This window comes from Zingiber officinale, chromosome 4B (assembly GCF_018446385.1).
Source record: "Zingiber officinale cultivar Zhangliang chromosome 4B, Zo_v1.1, whole genome shotgun sequence".
In the NCBI taxonomy this organism is placed as follows: Eukaryota; Viridiplantae; Streptophyta; class Magnoliopsida; order Zingiberales; family Zingiberaceae; genus Zingiber; species Zingiber officinale.
The window spans coordinates 127,137,499-127,157,022 of NC_055993.1; the positions used below are offsets into that span (position 1 = coordinate 127,137,499).

At 37.7% G+C, this 19,524-nt stretch overlaps 2 protein-coding genes across 3 annotated transcripts; both read left to right on the forward strand.

Annotated features, from left to right (window-relative positions):
- The first annotated feature begins 306 nt into the window (after positions 1-306).
- LOC121976567 (uncharacterized membrane protein At1g75140-like) lies at positions 307-2,528 on the forward strand. Its single transcript, XM_042528772.1, has one exon. It carries the CDS (start codon positions 511-513, stop codon positions 2,335-2,337), a length of 1,827 nt encoding a protein of 608 aa, XP_042384706.1. The 5' UTR covers positions 307-510; the 3' UTR covers positions 2,338-2,528.
- Positions 2,529-5,312: 2,784 nt separating this feature from the next.
- Positions 5,313-19,168, forward strand: LOC121976566 (protein SENSITIVE TO UV 2-like). Of its 2 annotated transcripts, none has more exons than XM_042528769.1 (13): positions 5,313-5,835; positions 6,336-6,374; positions 7,072-7,181; positions 8,826-9,028; positions 9,127-9,158; positions 9,297-9,665; positions 11,009-11,077; positions 13,555-13,634; positions 14,643-14,984; positions 15,077-15,183; positions 15,863-16,014; positions 17,768-17,964; positions 18,547-19,168. In XM_042528769.1, the coding sequence occupies exons 1-13, from the start codon at positions 5,386-5,388 to the stop codon at positions 18,809-18,811; spliced, it is 2,415 nt and encodes an 804-aa protein (XP_042384703.1). In that variant the 5' UTR covers positions 5,313-5,385; the 3' UTR covers positions 18,812-19,168. The 2 variants fall into 2 exon arrangements, with proteins under 2 accessions (XP_042384703.1, XP_042384704.1); XM_042528770.1 differs by having other exon boundaries at positions 5,314-5,835; positions 15,866-16,014.
- Positions 19,169-19,524: the final 356 nt, after the last annotated feature.

Genomic DNA, 19,524 nt, shown 5'->3' on the forward strand with positions numbered 1-19,524 from the left:
GTGACAAAAGATGAATACACTCATCCAGTGCCCTCAGACCTCATGATAGTAATATGTACTAGTCACATCATCCCGAGAGGATAGAAGTGCACTACACCGGTGACAAAAAGATGAGTACATTCGTCTTAATTTCTCCATCAATTTATTTCAAGATTAACACGGGAAAAATAAATAATTGGGGGTAAAAATGCACTGCTCCGGAATAGAGAGTCAATGGATCGCTAGTCAAAAATCATCGCGTTACCGGTCGGGTAATCTACCACGTTTCGTCCTTCGAGACGAAGTCTACGGCGTCGACTTGTTGCACGCCCAGTAGCCGATCCCTTCCCAGTAGCCGCCGCCTGTTTCTACTTCTCTAATCTCTACGATACCACGTGAGAGCCTTCCTCCTCCCGTCTCTGCCGCCCTTCTCGCAAACCCTAATCCTTCTCTCCGATCTTTGCTTCTCCGCCGCAATCCGCCGCCGGACGACGGGATCTGAGTCGGAGCAGAGCAGCGCCGCGCCCTTTTATGGCTGCGGGTGCCTTAATCCTCTTCCCCCTCATTCTATCTCTCCCGGTTGCCGCTTCCGACGACGCCGCAGCTGAGCCCTTTAACCTCCTTGACCGCCAGGATGCTCAGCTCCGCCGTCTCGAAGCGTTGATTGAGTCCCTCTCCGAGACCGTAGCTTCGCTTCAGGCTTCCCTCTCCTCAGGATCCGACCACTCCGTCGCCGCCTCCTCCTCCGTCGTCCTACCGTTGGATCTGGAAACCGTTAGCCCTGTGCTTACGCCACATCCAGGGGCTGACGCGGCGGGGGCAGGTGACCGCTCTCCTGGGGTCTCCGTGACGAAGCATAAGACATCCTGGTCGGAGAGGTTCCAGTTTGCCGCGGCAGCACGGATGGAGGCCTCCCCCGTGGTCGCAACCGTCCTCCCATACGAGGAGGCAGATGGCCACAGTAAGTATTTCGCTGTCGGCGATTCTTACGGCCGGGTCTACGTGTTCTCCTCTGCTGGAGACGTCCTCATCGAACTCCCGTCCCTCTCCGAATCTCCCGTCACCTCCATGCTTTCGTACCTCTCTTCCCGCCGGAATGAAAGCCTCCTCTTCTCCGGCCACGAGGACGGTTCTGTCACTGCACACCGCCTCTATGAGTCTTCTGCCAACAGCGAGGATTGGCTTTCTCTCTCGGTTAGTAGCTCGAAAACTTTCATCCGTGGTTCCCGGGAGGTGGACTCACCGCCAGTCTCAGGCCTCGAGGTCCATCAGGTAGGGAGTGTTAGATACGTCATTGCATCTGATGATGGCGGACGTATCAGGGTCTTCACTGAAAATGGCACCCTTTATGGCACTGCCATTGCTTCAAGCAAACCCTTGGCTATTATGAGGCAGCGGCTTCTATTCTTGACTGAGACCGGTGCGGCCTCGCTGGACCTGAGGACCATGGTGGTGAGGGAGACCGCGTGCGAGGGGCTTAATGGCTCAGTTGCAAAGGCTTACTCCTTTGATTCATCGGAGCGGCTAAAGGCATATGGTTTCACTGCCAGTGGTGACCTGATCCATGTTGTGCTTCTTGGAGATCTGACCAACCTCAAATGCTGGGTTCGGTCTGTTAAGAAGTCAGAAATTGATGGTCCTGTAGCGATCCAAACCATAAAAGGTTATCTTCTTGTAGCGAGCTATGACAAGGTGTTTGTCTACAACATCTCTTCACAATTCTATGGGAGGGTTGGAGCACCTCGGCTTCTGTTCTCTGCAGCCATCCAGGATATCAAATCTTTGTTTTTGAATTCAGAAGCCCTTGCAGGTGGTACATCGAATGAAAAACCTTTGATTGCCGCTGATCGGGAAAAGCTAGTGGTCTTAGGGCTTGGCAGTGGTTATATTGGGATTTATAACTCCAACTTTCCAGTTTTCAGAGTGGAAAATAATGCTGTGGTGTGGAGTGGTCCTGCTCTTCTGTTCCTGTTATTTTTAATTGCTATATGGCAGTTCTATGTGAAGAAAAAGGATTCCTTGGGTTGGGTACCAGAGGATTCTTTCAACTCATCAGCTGCTGCTTCAAGTAGCCTTTTGAATTCCACTGCCACTGATAGGGCTTATGCCGACGGTGTGAGAACTGATCTTAGAGAATTACGAGGAGGGGCTCTAAGAGCTCCAGCCAGAAGGTATACGTCTCCACCTCGTTACACTGGAGGGTCAGGACTACCATTTAGGTCTGGTTCTGCAGATCCTGGTTTTAGAACACCAGGGGAGCTGAAATTTAGGGGCCAGAACGTGGAGCCTGCAGGTTTTCCCAAGCGAAGGGAAGCAATGTTTCCAAACAGTCAAGTAGCAGAAGATCACATTGATTAAGTCTCTACTCAATCAATTGGTGCCCTTTTAAAAATCTGGCTTATTTGATCTCAACACTTGTGCTGCCCTTTGTGGTCTTTTTTAACACTGCATGATAATATCGGGCTGAAAAGTTGCACCTATTGAATTAGCAGAATATGCCTATTTTGTAGTGACCACTGCTGCTTATAATGGAAACCTAATTTAAGAAACATCTAGTTCCTGGTTTTTTTTTGTCCTTCTCTTTTCATGGATCTTATACAATAAAATGGTCACATATGTGAAACTTTGTGCTTGTTTAACTATTCTCCAAATGACTTTTTTTTTAAGTGTCTCTTTATTATCACGATTTTCTAAAGTTTGCTCTTGTATGCTTTAGCTACTTAATCTAAAGCATCCTAAATGGGCATGTGGGTTTATTCTGTCAGATGCTAAAACTCATCTTCATCAAGAGAATGTTTTATGCTTGTTGCAAATTTGATACCGGTAGCCAGATGTCTAACATTAGATATATGAGTTTATTTTAATGCTTGCAAATGCCAATCCACCTCCTAATGTGAACCTTTTCTATACATTTTTTCACTGTCTGTATTTGTCAGTGATGATTCTATCTGGAAAACTGGATAATATTTATGTTGCTTCAGGGATACTTCTAATAGTTAGTCATGGAAATTCAACCCTGGCTATCAAGGATTCTAATTACATTGTATATGCTGTGGGAAATGCTCAGCTTGTTGTATTTGTTATATGAGTACACTTTTCTTCTTTGGAGCGCTTGGGCCTAGACAGTAACTCTAAGTATCAGTGTTGTTGGGAAGGGGGTGGCTTTTCCCGAATAAAATGAAATATTTGATTCACATGACATGAGATGAGAAAGCATGCTACTGCTGAGACATTAGTGTTATCTTTGTTTGCCATGTGCACATTTTATCTCTCACTATCTGACTGAGAACACTAAATAACTGTAAAAATTTATGGCTATGAGTAACATTCTGATGCTGAGACACTAGTGTTGAATCTGTGTTTGCAATAAGCTCATTTTACCTCTGTTTGCACTATCTGAGAAGTCTCAACTTTGAGTTAAGAAATGTGTTTGTTTGCTTACCTTTAGACATTGAAATTTTCAGTTGGTGACACACAATTAACTAATGCTCGTCTTTAGTTTATCAAGTTTCCTCTCATGTTTATTTCCTCATAGTAAACATCTTTGTGGATTGTGGTGCAATGACATTTCCTTCCTTCCATTGCTGCCTTTTGATCTACATTGTCAACTTTTTCCTTCTGGTCAATAAGATTAAGTAAGCAAATTTGATTTGCTATTTTCTATGCCTTTTTTTCCCTATTCAAAATATAGATGGCTTAAAGCTATTGCAAACATTTTTCTGTGGATAATAAATTCATGCACAGAAAGAAACGTAGACCTATAGAATGTAAACCCGCTTTTGAAAAATAATAGTGATTAGTGAATGAATTAAGTTTTAATGTAACTTTAGAAGGTCAATCTACGTGACTAAATACTCTACCCTTTTTATTTGGAAGTAGATTTCCAAGCAGGTCGTATTGTATCCTCAGGAATGCAGAAGATCTCCGCCGTAGGATGAAAGCGCCAGTATCCCACCAACGCGCTTGCTCCTCTCACTCTCCGCCATTCTTCCTCGCGGTGGTCTTTCTCTCGCCCTCGCCTGCTCCTGCTCCTGCTCCTGGTTCCCTTCCTCAAGGTACGATCCTCCCGTTCTTCCAACTCTTCTTCATCTTCTTCGATCCCTTCCATTGGTCCAGCTTCGGATCGGTATAAATCACAGATCGGATCAGCTTTTCGTGCCCCGATCATGCTGCCGGATTGATGCCGCGGGATAGTTCTCCGTGATCGAGGGCGAAAGATCCCATCTTCGAGGCGCCTTCTGGAAAAAAAAAATTAGGGTTTTCTCGCCCTGTTTCGGCGGGAGGTTCGTTGACAAGGTTAGAGATTGGCTGGCGCATGGCTGACGAACGAAGCGAGTTCTCTGTGATCGAGGGCCAAAAATCTGGTCTTGGAGGCGCCGCTGGATTATAATTAGGGTTTTCGCCTTTGTTCAATGTTAAGGATTGGGCAGAACATGGCTGACGAGCGGAGCGATAACGGCGGTCGGATGGATCGGAATCTCTATCTCAGTCTTCCTTCCCTACCAAGATCCGAAAGCCGCGAGCTTGGCTCCGACCTCACCGCCGTCAGCTCTGTTCGCTTGTGGTTGTCGCCCTTCTTCCACGCCTCTGCGCTCTACTCGCCATCAAAGGCATTGTCGACTCCGGACACACTGCCCGCCGATCCTCTTCCCGCCGTCGCTCCCGCCGCTATCTACAATCTGCACTCTTCGTCTCAGCAGCCGCTTGATGAACCCTCGACTGTACCTAATCTTCATGCCCACGAACCGTTGGCCCGAGAGACATTGCGACAGGTTCCTCTTCGTGAACTCGTTGCTCACTTGGAGGCACTAGAACTGCTCGTCCTTCTCCAGAGCACATTGCAGCAATGCCGTCTAACTCTGTTAGACGAAGAGCAAGGAACCCACCAGTGATGGCTGCCGCCTCCGGTGCTAATCATTCGCGGAGGAGGATGCACTGATACTCTTCTGATTCTACGTCGAAGAGTTTTGGTGGCTTCTTCTTCCCCTACTCTTTCATATGTGAACTTGCTTGTCTTACCTTAAGAGCTAATTTGAAGCATTTGGATTATGTTGTTTACAAGTTTTCTTTTTCAGTATTTGAAAGATGATAAAAGCCATTTTTTGTTTTTAATATTAAAAATAAATTTTATCATGAATTTAAAAAAGGTGTTAAAAAAATATCGAACCAATAACTGGGCTGGCGCCCAATTAAAAGAAAAATCTTCCTTCGGACTTGAAAAAGGCGTTAAAGTCTCCTGTCGATGAATAGCTGTTGATATTTTTATTCCTGCCTTTCTCATGTCTCACGTGCGAGCCTCGTGCCATGATATGGTTTAAACTTTAAAGAGCTGCCATTCTCGTCTCCACGCCCCCGTTACCGACTCGCATCCCTTCGCCGATCGATCGCTCTCTTTCTCGCTGAGCGATGAGCCTCGACGGCATCGATGAATGGGACGAGAACTTTCTAGATGAAGCGATCCGCGTCGAGCTCGAAGCCCTCTCATCAAGGAACCTACCGCCGGAGCCGATACTCTCTCCCCCTGCTCCTCCCTCCGCCGACATCCACCCTTCGTCTAGACCACAGGCCGATGCTGTCGAACCCGAACCTACTCGCATCCGGTTGGAATCTGAGACGGATCCTTTTCGGCCTCCAGTCTCTTGTTCCTGGCGCGGCGCGAGGGTTTCGGGCAGAGACGCAGGCGGCGGCACCCTTAGCTTCTCGCCCCCGCGGGAGCTCTCGCAGAGATACAGAGAGAATCCTGATTCTGAGGTGGACTGTGAGGTTGTACAGCCATCATTTTTTCGGAATGGTCGGAAAAGAAATCACAGCGGCGGGGGCGGCGCCAACCGGGATAGGGAAGTGGAAAGATTAAAGGTTCGTGTACTTTCACAATGTTCAAGTTGTATTGTATGTTTGATGGCACAAAATTTAGTTTTGCAAAGATCCCCTTGATTTTATGGGCTATCGAGGTTTGTCGGACTGGAGTCGTGTTTAGTGCGGCAGGGAAATGTGGGTCGTGCTAAGGTTCCTTCTTCTTCCCTCACTTCCTACTGTATTTGCTGGGTTTTACCAGAGGGCTCTTCTTGACTATATTCTTTAGGTTTTGGATTAGAAAGGTCATTTTCGTTTCGAATGTAGGTATAAGCTGTCGTCTTGTGTTCACATGATATCATCTTCATGGAACGGATGTTCTATTTTCATTGCCGTGCGTATTGTTGCTCAATTATTTTCCTAATCTGACAGTATTTTTCAAATTTCTCCGAGTTTTCTTATAGACGGTGTATTTTACTTGGAATGCTCTTATTTTGAAAATGTTTTTCATATCCTTTTATGATTTGCAAGTGGATCTAACTCTTGGTACCTGCACATCTCAGAGGGAGCTAAGTAATTCCTCCAAGCATCTTAAAGATTTGGTAAGTTGATAAATTTCTATAACTCAGTCTGTTTTTCTTCCAACTCTGATGTAGTTGCAGTTTGAAAAGTTTTATTTGGATAGCATATTCTTTATCAAATAGGTATCTTTGATTAAAATTATGTAGCCACGAACCCAACTTTTTTGATGTTTCTTACTGCAATGGGCTCATGGCCAACTTGTTGCTCAGAGAAAGACTTGCTAGTGTCCCCTTCTATTTCTTTTCTCTTACATGTAAGTTTTGCAAAATGACATGTCCAGAATATAATGATTTTCTTCTTGTCCACTACCTATCACATTGCTAATCATGCGCACACAATTGACATGATGAGTGACTATGTAAATCTATTGTATGGATGGTAGGTAATAATATGATTTGGGTTGATACCTTGACGATCATGGCCGTCTTATGATAATGGTCTCTCATCCTTCTATCACCACTAATACTGAATGAGGTTTTATATCCACTACCCAAGCATGATCAGTCTTTCATAAATCACAGTTTGTATTTGATTAAAAGTTCCTTATTCATATGATGTCGTAGTACAGTAGTATAAAAGACTACTTAATGCTAAAATATGAGCATCTAAACCTTTGATTATAAATTTGTAACATATCAATTAACTACTTTGTCCAAGAATTCAGTTCTTTCACTCCACTTTTTTGGTCATTTATTTCAAATGATTATATATGTCCAGGAACAAGAATGTGCGGTTCTAAAAAAGGAAAGAAGTAAAAAGGATGAACAACTTAAATGTGCTTTTTCAGAGATAGAAGCTAAAGAAGCTGAATTACACAGTTTGAGAAGGTGAGATTTGAGTGGACTGCCTACTTTTATTCTACTTTTTTTTCTATTTGCTAATTTTCATTTATATGCTACTGTAGTTCAATGTTAAATTTCATCTTGTGATATGTTGTATCTCTTCCTAGCTCTATTTTGGAACTCTCATTCACTGTTGGTGTTCATAGTCTTCTTTTCCCTTCTATAAGTTGAGTCATCTTATCATTCAATGTAATCTAAGACTCTAAGTTTTCACTTTCTTTGTCTGAGTAATTACTTTCCTGCCATCCTTCGCTGGATACTGAAGGAATGTAAGACAACTTTCTTTGCATTTAATAGTATGATGTAAATCATCATAATTCACTATGATTGTCGTTGACCCTCATCAAGCTATTGAGAAGGCATCTTTTAGCCATTGAGTATTGCATCATATGTTGGAAGTTTTTAAATATGTTAATGTTATTCCTAGTGTTCTCTTTAAGTGCTAAATAATACTGGATAGGTTCCGATATATGACTCTTAATCTTATCAGGCGTATGTTTCTTAATTCATTGAAATGTTAAAATTTTGTCATATGTCATGGATATTGCTATTTATGTGCATTGAACCATATTATGCACTCAGCTGGGGGTGGATATTTCCAGTAAATGTTTTTTTGTTTAGGTCTTTGAATAATTGTCTAGTCAAATTTCTAATTTTAGGTATTAGTGTTGTTTATGTGAGCTATCAATGATGTTTGTGAAGTATGTTATCAAGGGTTACAAATTTGCCTTCTGCACATTATGGAGATCGTATTGTTAAAGTTAGCCTTCTAAGAACTGTGGAATATGTGGCCAATTTTGAGCATTTTTTCACCCTGAAGTAACACATACTAGGGTAGCTATATTAGAAAAATTCTTTGGGTGTGGGTATATATGATGAATCCTCATGTATTCTCAGTGGCCTTGGGATATTGATCAGTCCTAGTTTACATTTGTTCAAGTTATCATGTAAGTTGCAGATTGTTCATATTGATTATATCTTCAATGGAATAACTTTTATATGTTTTTCTTCAAGACAAGCCTAAAATGTTGATAGTCTAGATGAATATCCAATATTTAATCGTGTCATGCATCAATTAGGATAGAATAATTACCAGCCACTATCACATTATATCCTCTTATGGTGCATTTGTTACCGTGGAATGAGTTGAAACCTTCATTTCATATTTGAATAGACTAGTTTGAACTGGAGGTGATCATTTGGTGTGATGGCTTTCATTCCATCTATTCCTTGGCTTAACACATGGAATGAGTACCCACCTTATAATACAAAAAATTTTATTTATCTCTTCTAACATGCTACATACTTTTTTTTATTGTTGTGGAAATTGATATTTCTATTTTATTTCATTTCCCAAAACCTTCTATTCTATTCAATTCAATGAACCAAAAATAAGAATTGAAATAATATATTTGCTATTTCATTGCATTCCAGATTTTATTTCATTCTTGATCCAGATCACTGTACCAAACAATGTAACAAACATACTTTTCTATATACTGTTTTCCATATAATATGCTTCAATTCTGTTGATAGTATTTTTGTTGGCCTAAAACCACAACAAAGGTATTATTATTCGTTTGCAAAGACCATCCTGATCTGGATTTTGGAAAATTCTGGCGTTTTCAGTGATCAGGTTTATCATCAACGTGTTAATCAAGATAAGTGTGCTAGGCAGACTCCACACGGTTTTGGCCAAAGAAAAACCAAAGGTGAAAACGGAATCCTAGGACCATCCTCTTTGGACCATCATGTGTTTCAACATACAGATCGTAAAGTAGAACATTTGCAAACTGCTGGTTCAGCAGACCATCATATTTTGATTGATAACTGTAAGATCCAAACTTTGAATCTTTTTAAACAAAAGAGTTGTGTACAATTACAGTAATCTATTCCTCATTGATTTTCCCTGCAATTTTGATTCTATTAGGTTTAAATGCTTCTGCAGGAGTTGATGAACAGGTACTCAACTTTGTTTAAGTTGTGTTACTATGCAATATTCCTCTGCTGCTTTCTTTTTTTTTTTTTTAACACTTTTGAAGGAAGTTCACCTCATTCTCTTTCCTAGAAACTTATGCTTTGGCATCCATATTGGTGCAGGTGCATTGTATCCCACAGAAAGTCGCTAAATTGAAGGGGAGTAAAGCAGTAGGAACCCAAACAGATAATTACCAGCAATTTGGCTATACTTGTCAGGAAGATGAAATTGAGGATCATATCTCAAAAACACTATTAAGTGTCTGGGATTCTCCCAATAACATAATGGCAGAGAAGAACATGATATCAAGGTTGCTTGTTTCTTGCACAGAAGAATTTTGTGTGCTTTTCAGGTGCATGAATATGACATCCAACAAAGATTTGGATTGTCATGCAGATGGAGACCTTTCTCACATGAATTTGCATCAAGGTGCACAATCTGCCATATCAACCACTTCTAAGCTATCACATCTTGATGCAATAATTAAAAAGGTAAAACATCATTAAATAACCAGAAACTGCGTTTTATCTCACATAACTTGTTTACTATGGTTTTTATGTCATGTAAAAATATCCATATAGGCATACGAAATGGGGAAGATAGGGAGTGTATTCACTAAAAGCCTGTAAAGTAGCATACGTCAAAACAAAATTTCTTTTGGGTGTCAACCTTGCAATGTTGATATACCTAGATAAACAATTGATGTATTGATGTAGCTAAATCATAGTTATTTAAGGTATGAGGCACCCAAAAGCGCATAGGTATTGGGGGTCTGAGGCGCAAGGTGAGGTGCACGCCTTACCGAAGTAATGCTCTTTGGGTATAAATTTTTACAATTCAAATATATATATGGAGAATTTCTGCCAAAATATTTCACGAACAAAATTCAAATATTTCACAAACTACTAAACCGTTATGTAAATATAAAATTCATTGTGGTGCTACATTTGTTTCCAAAGGATGTACTTGTTTCCCTTTTAATCACTGAGGTGCTGCATTTAAATAATAACACAACTCTATTGTTGAATTTCAAAGAACAACACTACTAAGGTGCTTATTTCAAAATATAGCATCAAAGTAGTGTTGATTTTTGAAAATCAGCACCATAGCGAAAATAAGTGAAATAAGTGGGAGGGGAGGGAAATAGTTGGGCAGAGAGAAAATCAGTGAAATAAGTTTGCAAGGGATTAAGGGAGGTTGATGTTCATTTTCTAGGGGAGAGGAAGAGTCACGCAAGAAAAATTAAAAATGTGTCGCATGCATACATGTTAATGTAACCTAATTAATTTAAAGGGTAATTAAAGGTATGGGTTGGACTTTAATTTTTTTTTAAAATTACAATAAGGCAAGGAAAATCATGTCTTAATCGTGCCTTAACCTCATAAAAGGTGCGCGCAACCAAGCATGCGCTTTTCACAACTATGGGATAAATTTCTACAAATAAACTGAACTACAAAAATATAATCTGCATACTAATTGGGTCAGACCAAACACACCCATGGTCAATCAACTTAATTTAGTTATTTATAGCTTAAGAATGTCTGTCCGTAGTGTCCTTAGTGTGTGGTTGATCCATTAATAGTTAAGATAACTTAATCAGGTTTCCCATTTATTAAATTTATTTGGAGGATTTTTTTTTTCACCAGTGAAGCATCAATCTATTATAGGATTTAATTCAAATCTTTAAATAGTTTGAAATCTATGTTAGCGAAGTATACATTATGAAAGCAGTTTATTATATCTTAGGTTCTCATGAGTATCTAAATAATGTATTTCCTTGGGATTGTCTCCGTGACTTGCAATTTCAATTTTTTTTTTGCTCTTCTACTTGCAGATGCATAATGGGATCACACAGTTACATAATTTGCTCGAGGCCTTACTTGACATATGCACTCTTGAAAATGTGAGTGAGATAAATAAAATGTTGGGCTTCCTGTTCCAATTTTATGAAAAGAATGCTGAGCCTTCAACCTATGTTTTATCTCCAATTATTATATTAATATTCCATGCATCTCTTTTCAGATTCCAATTTACTAGGAAATCACCACAAACTTTGATAAAATAAAACATAGTTTTCAAATTCACATCTGTTAATGACCTAGCCAGGACCAAAGTCACTTTTCCCTAGTCAAACTTTATTATAATTTATCAAATAAATAAATAAAATATGATAATCACTGAAAAAGTCATAAATAGTCCAATATAAACACAAATGATTTAAACAATATCAAATAGACAAATAATAAACATCTAACATCCAATGTATGCTTTTAAATATATTAATCTTCACGCTTTCACACATTTCATCTGAGGTTGCAAATATACCAAGGGCATTTTCTCAACATGCATAATGATCGTAATGCCTATGATATATGTGGTAGATTTTGGCATATTTACAATAATCTCTAAGTACTTGGAGATATCCTCAAATATATGGAGTACATTATCACAAACAAATAATGTCTTTTTAATCACAAGTGAATGTGCTATTAACTAAGTAAACATGCAACAACAATACTACTACAACAACAACCAAGCCTTATCCCACTAGGTGTGGTATTTCACATTATAACACATAAATAATGACTATATGAAGGAGAGATGTGAAACTAGTAGTTAGGTAGGGTTTTGTTCAAATAAATGATTAAATAAACATCATTTTTTAAATGAATCTGCCTAAACTGGTTGCTTAGGCTGCATAGGCCGGTGGCAATCTAAGTGGACTGTTTGGACTATGTAGGTCATATGGGCCACCTAAGTTGGTCGCTTGGATTCTCTAGGCTAACTGCCTTTGAAACAACCACCTTGATTGGCCCTGTTAATTATTAGGTGAAGTAATCTCCTTTTATCTCCGCCTAGGTGGCGACTTAAACTACTTTCTAGAGATATGATAACTTAATTAATCATGCATATGTAATAATGAGGAGATCACCTAGGAAAATTGCCTAAACCACTTTTTTAATATTTAGATATTTAGGTTAGATTCAAAACGAGGAGATAAATTTAAATTTTGCAAAACAAAGATTAGATTGCTCCATACAAAGAAATATATCAAAAAGTATATAAAATGAGGTATTTGATGAATCAAGTAGATTGTCTAACGACGAACCATTTTAATTTAACATAATATTGAAATTTGTCGATAATATTAGTTGAATATTTTTTTGAAAGATTTTTGTAAAAAAAATTGTCCTGGCACCTAGTCCATTTTTTTCACTCAGATTGGCCAGCTTGGTTTAGTAAATGACAACTATGGAATAAATGAAGAGAAGATCTGATGCTAAACATAGTCTATATGTTCGACTGAGTTCATTTATGCACATGCCAATGCAAAGGCGACAACTTTGCAGATAGAATTAGTTTTATGAAATGATAATAATGAATAAATCTAGTGGATCTAATGGCAATCACAGGCTGTATGTTCCGCTGAGTTCACTTGCGTACATGCCTATGCGAAGACAACTTTGCAGAAAGAATAATTTCTTGCTTGTGTCTCTTAAACATCCATGTCATCTCCTACATTTGTTTACTTAATTTGACAACCTGAGGCTGTGTTTGTCTATTTGCAATTTATGATTACTGATAGAGTTCGATCTTTCAGCGTATAGATGTGTCTTGCTTCTTAATGGAATTTAACATATTCGTGCATGTTCAGTCACTCCTGCTGTGGAGAATATGCAATCAATTATGTATGCATTTGAAAGAAGAATAAAAAGGAGAACCTACTTGGAGTATTTTGGATATGCACTATCTTGTTGTCATCCTCTTATATGCAAACTATTTGGGGTGCACCACATTGATTTAAGTCCTTTGTTAACCTCTGCCAATTGGTCACTAGAAACATCTATAATAGATACAATTAAGATCCATGCTCATAAGTTAGACAGTTAAAACTAGATGATAAAGCCTAATGCAACTCTCAACCTTTTACATCTTGGGATCAACATTAGTGATGGCACCACACCAAATAACTGATAAATATAAAATCTTGTTGTGCTGACAATCTCCAAAGAATAATCATTCTGGTCAAGTTGTATTGTTGTAGTTGTAGGGAATGCAAGTTTTCCTTTGCCATTGGCCCATTGTACTGAATGTGCTTGTATAGATATATTCTTACAACATAATCTCACTTATTTCTTCCATTTTGTTCAGTGGCTTTCTTTTAATATAATGAATTGATCCAGTGGAATTTGCAGTTTATTAGACATATTATATGTTGATGTGATATTAGCGTCTGATTGTTCTTGCCAATTAGACTATCCATAAAATCCTGACTGACTTATGTAACAGTTTTCTATAATATTCTTCTTCTTTGTTGTTTTATACGACCATGGCTTCTTTTTTTCCCCTACTTTTAGTGCATCATTTTGTTTTTTGCAGAATTTTGTTGTCCAAAGATCCTTAAGAATACTACACACTGTCTTGCGATACTTGTTGCCTTACAACAGGTCTATTAAAAGGTAAATTTGGTCCTCAATTAAAGTTGATGTTAGATTACTGATCATATCCAATTTAAAATACTAATTTGCAGAAATTTTTAAAGTTTTAATGGCTGATTCACACAATTTATATACTTTGCTGATCCCTTTTTCTAATGCTAAGTTTTTTTGCACTTTAAAGAGCACTTATCTGTTTTATAGACTCTTAACTTTTATCCATTACAAATAACAAGGACTTTGTTGCCGTTATTTCAAATCATTTGGACTTCTGAAACTATATGGTACCATTTTTCTCTCACATACATGAAAGAAATATGAACACAGTTTACAGTACTTTGCGTAGATAGGAAAAATCCATGAGATGTGGATTTGATCTTCATTTTAGGTCTTCTCAGTACTTGAACATTGGTGAGAGAAATCCACTGATTTTAGAAATTATTTAAGTTGATGATGTTTGCCATAGTTCTTCAGAGTAGAAACAGAGACGAAGGGGGCAAAACAGAAAATAGAGTGTCAATCAGCTGTAGTTGATGAAACTTGGTCACTATGTGTTCCTGCGATGTGATTACAGATGTTAAACTGAATAAGGTTCCAAAGTTAAATTGTTCATTAGCACCCCTTAAACCTGGTATAGTTGATCCCTCATGATGTAATGAACTAGAGGATAGAGAAATTGTCAGATGTGGAACAAGGAATATGGTGGTCGGTTATGTTTGGATAGTTCTTTGTTTGACAAGGAAGATTCAATAAGGAACATAATCAAATCTTGTATAAATGATGTATTTCTCGTGTTTTTTTTTTGTCTAAATGCAATGTTAAAAAGTTGGCAACCATATGTTTGACCGTGGTCTGGAATTTGACTTGCATATGTTTATGATGGTTATGCATTGCCTGGTATATTTGGTCCTTGTATCATCATATGCTTTTTTCTAAAGCTAGGAACAGGCTATAAGAACTCATTGCAGACTGTAGTACGTTTGCATATGCTTATGAACTTCAAATATGATTTGTCCAGTGTACCCTGCTCAGGAAAAATGTGTCTGTTGGCCAACTTTCAAGTGACAATGTTAATGAAGAACCGAGACGTCCAGATTGGAATCACATCATGGATCATCTCGAAAGGACATACAGTGAGATCAAAAGTTCCGAGTTACCATCGATCAAGACAAATTCTTTGGATTTGGAAAACCTCTGCCATGACAAAGAGAAGATTGACAGCAACAGGTTCCTATCTTCTGAAAGTTTGGTTTCAACTTTAAAGAGCATGGAGCAAATTGTCACAAGGAATACAGAAGAGTCTGTACGGGTTGAAGCACTATCTGTTATGATTCTTATTATAATAGAGAGTAACCCAAATGGAGAAAGAAATAAGTAAGCTGTCTTAAAATATGAATCAACTTCCTCTTTTGCCATGAGTTTTATGTAATTTTGTCCCTCTAATAATCCACCTTTACTCTGAACAGGTTTGAACTGATCACACTATTGGATGTTGTATCTAAGTTGCTTCAGAAGGAAGCTGGCTTGCATGTGCAGAAGCATGCTCTTCATCTATTTTTCTTGCTCCTGAACAGTAATTTCTCATCCCTGGCATATTATGGGAACGTGAAATTGCCTAACTCCTTATAAAGAAAACATTGTTTTGGTTTAGATGCTCAGTAAAGGAATTCGAAGATGCACATTCTTCTTGTTTGCTTGTTGAACTGTTATCCTCATATTAGTTTTGCATTCTAGTATCCAAATGCTATGTGATCCAAATTGCTCAACTGGAGAGCTAATCTTTTAAATGATATCTAATTTTACAGATCAGACAATCTGATGGCAAACAAAGTTAATGCTAGACATTTCTTTCCTTGCTAATCCATGGAAGAATTTATGAGTCACAAAATTTGAATGTTACAATTAATTGCATAATTAATGAATTGCAAGACAAGAATCTGAGCTAATATAATTGATGATTGAAACAAATGATTCATTTTGTGATGGAAGTGAAATGATGACCCTAGTCTATCCCCTTGTATTGTAGCCAATACAAGCAAAACATTCTCACTATTACAATCTGAAACATTCAATGTTTGTCATCCTAACCTTAGGTCTCTTCTATTAATTTTAGAATATTTTGTTAATTGTATGGACATTTAGTGTACAGTTGTACCAACTCACATGTTCAACATTTTACTCGTTATTCATTTTTCATTTTGTAAAGAATTAAGTATTTACCTTTCTTGCTGATAGTCTATTCTTTACATTAGCAGGCCCAAATACGTTGATGCTTCTCACCAGTGAAGGTAAAAGTGGCCCTGAGGCAGAAAAAGGCAGTCATAGTGTTTCATTAAAAGGGGTCATGAGCTTACTTTTGAAGGGTTTGTCAGAATGTTTAACATCAACTGGGACAGGAAATCTGGTAATCACTTTTTTGAGTATGTGATTGTAGGTCCACAATCTGTGCACTTTCTATTTCCTTATGATCTTAAAACTTTTTTTTATATATTTTTTTGCCCCTGATAAAAAGAAGATAACTTCAGTTCACAAATGCACATGCATGCCACTATTTATCCTCAATTCCTCATATTATCACCATGGGAATTCTGTCAATAATTTTTTCTTGAATTTTTCTGAGGAAAACTAAATGAAAATAAAAACCAAAGTGATACAAAATATAACACCCCAGGCCTTTATGAGTTGCATAAATATGTGCTGTTGCTCAGACAGCTGATGATTGATGTGTATCTCATAGTTCGATGTTTTGTTTTGTGCTAATAAGTGCTTATAAGCTTATACACATGGTGATGCTCAAAAAGCTGATGATTGATGTGTATCCTTAGTCCATTGTGTTGTTTTTCCTAATGTGATTATATAATCACTTTCTCCTGGTTTGTACCTTGATCATTTTACTAGGGTTATTTGCCAAAAAGAAATGACTGATATTTGTCTGAGTTTGTAATTAAGATTCGAAGTAGTTATGATGAGCAAATCTTGTGAAGCCAACTTTTATTTCAGTTGAATGATCTAGTTTTTAAAATTTTCCACATTAAATTGTGCTTTAATTATTCATTTTTGCTCGAGAGCATCATTTTTGCACAATGCTGTGACTATCGTTTTTAACATTTAGTGATTTCTATTTTATATTCTTTGGATGACATAAAAGGTCAATGTCTATGGCTTAATTTATCTGATGGTGTGGTTGGTTATTAACTATTCTATTCCTTATGAATTCCCATGGAATAAACTAATCCTATGTTTGATTGCAAAAATAACTATAAAATACTCGTTCCCATTGGAATAGCCAAATTCATACTACTACTACAACTAAACCTTATCCTAGTAAGTGGGGTCGGCTATATGAATCCTTTTACGCCATTGAGCTATATCACTATATCATCATCTATACTTAAATAAATTTTATCTTATTTTATTGTTGCTAATTAAGTATTTTTTTTATCTTCCTCTTCCTCGTTTGATATGTGTGTTTGTCATAGTTTCACGTCGCCTAACTGGAGCATTTATTGGTCGCCTAAGTATATGTCTGTACCATCTTAAATGTATCTCTCGGAATTTTCCCCTAATAGATACATCCGACTTTCCTTCAATATCCAAATTCATAAGGAATATTTATCTCTTGCTCTATTCCTAGAATAATTATTTCTTATCTGTTCCATCCTTTCGAAAATGCATTTGATTACCCAATCGGATTAATTGGGTCCGACGGGCTGAAGATTGGGCAAGTCGACCTGGATGTGTCTGTTGGTCTGGATGTCCCAGTTGAGCCATGTTGGCTGGGTGGGTCAATTAGATTGAGTAGATCGTACAAGATGAGTTAGACAAATTATCAATGTAGGGATATTTTCTTTTCATTCTAAAGATTATTTGTGTTTTTCTTATAATATTACCAGCTAAAGATAAGAATAATTATTCATTGTCAATTATATTCCATGAACCAAACTAAGGGCTTATTCCTTGTGTATGATATTCTCTAAGAGTAACTAAATTATTCCTTATTCTATTCTATGATCCTTTTGTTCCATAATAATTTACCATACGATGGATTATACAAAAATTTTCTATGATGTCAATGCAGTGTCTGAATTGCAGTTTGCTCTTACACTTACTGTTTCCATACTTTTGTCAACGTATTCCAAAATGGTATTTATTTTCAGGAGATCAAGCTTCGCAAGCAAGTGATTATATTGTTAGCTTATGTAGCATCATGTGGGAGATCTGGTTTCGAATTCTTGTTGAAGCCTGTAGGGCCTCAGGATGTCAATTTCTTGCAGCTGATTGTACAAATTTTGGCATTTGAGATGGATGTAGAAATTGCTGATTATACCAGTGTCCAGTCCCTCAGCAAGGAAAGGTAACTCTCGGCAGCAAGTCCTTATCGTTAATTCTCTTGTCAACTAAACTTGCAATACCGGGAAAATATTAGTGTAGCAATGAAGCATTGGTTTAGGGCCAACAATATTAGATTGACATCAGACAACTCGACTTAAAATATAATTTACAAAGACAAGAATTGACTTTGATCCAACCCAAATATAAATGGATGGTACAAATTGACCTCTTTATAAAGTATTCATATTGAAAAAATTTAAACACTTTTTATATTGACTTGAAAGATATGGCCTTTTTATGACAATTAATAAGACATGATACGAGTTTCCCTTAGCTGGCTGTATACTCAAGTTTTTGTTAAAGGCATTCTCGCAATGATGTTCTAGTATTTTAGCTTCATATATAGGCTCATATTAGTGTGCCAAGTTTTTTAGTCTATCTTGTGACTAGGTGCCCAAAGTATCAAAGAGATCTAAGACAAGCAGAAAACCATTTGAACTAGAAAGCAAGTTGAATTTATCTTTTAGTAGGATTGAGCAATTTGTGATTCATCACACATGGGCAGCCTCAACTGATTGATATTCTTCCATGTTTCATCACACAGGACATTGTTGTTGAGGGAAGCATTGATACTCTTGAATAGATTATCATCGCATCCTATGTATTCAAGGCCTACGCTTGAAGCACTGACAGGCAACAAGACTTCAAGCTTAACAATTGATGTCGTGAACAGGTTGTCTCATAGGAACAGAGTCTTATCCGAGTACGACAATGCAAAAATGGTACAGCTGAAAGCCGAGACCATGGACTTGGCACAATTGTTTAGATCAAGAGTCTTCGCCTTCCTAGGTGGACAACAAATGAGTTGATCAATTTTGAACGACACGATGCTGCAAGCATCAAGGTAGAGTTCATTTCCTTGAGCGAAGAATCCCTTGAGCTGGTGGAAGAGATTTTTGTAGGTTCATGCATATGTTTTGAAAGATATTTTTCTAAAAGCTCGTGTTTGCTCAAAAGTAAAGTGGATGCTTTTTGGTGGTTGCATCCATCTTGTAGACCTTGTCGAGCTGTATATAATTTAAATGACACGAGTTGAGCTTGGTGCCGAATGAGACGATAATGCTAATTGATTTTCTTTGCAATTATGAGAGTGATGCATCCCCGAGATGCTTGAGAGTTTGTACAACAAAAGCTGAAATCAAATCAAAATTTTATTATTCTATTCATGAGTATCCTACCAAGTTTTAACTTGATTTATAATATTAAAATAATGATAAAAGGCATAAATTTGCCAAAAAAAAATATTTCTATTATGATTCATGTATGTCGTGGTGAGTGTATAATGCCACTTCGTCAAATAAGAGAATGACGTTGTCCCAACGAATATATAATAGTAAAACACTGAGGAGCAAGCAATAAAAGAACTAGTTTGAATCTTAAATAAGAAGAATAATTTAGAGACCCATTTTTGAATGTGTATAAACTTCGATTTTATCTGATAGACAAACTAAGAAGAGGCAGTCGTTTACCTCTAAGATTAGTCTGGCAAAATCCAGACACCAAAATCATAAAATAATAATAA

Excerpts from the sequence above, each read along its gene's own strand:
- LOC121976567 (XM_042528772.1), top strand. The coding sequence starts at position 511 with ATGGCTGCGGGTGCCTTAATCCTCTTCCCCCTCATTCTATCTCTCCCG.
- LOC121976566 (XM_042528769.1), top strand. The coding sequence starts at position 5,386 with ATGAGCCTCGACGGCATCGATGAATGGGACGAGAACTTTCTAGATGAA. Across the intron at positions 13,635-14,642 it reads TACAACAGGTCTATTAAAAG|GAAAAATGTGTCTGTTGGCC; the intron begins GTAAATTTGGTC and ends TACCCTGCTCAG. Across the intron at positions 16,015-17,767 it reads CAACTGGGACAGGAAATCTG|GAGATCAAGCTTCGCAAGCA; the intron begins GTAATCACTTTT and ends ATTTATTTTCAG.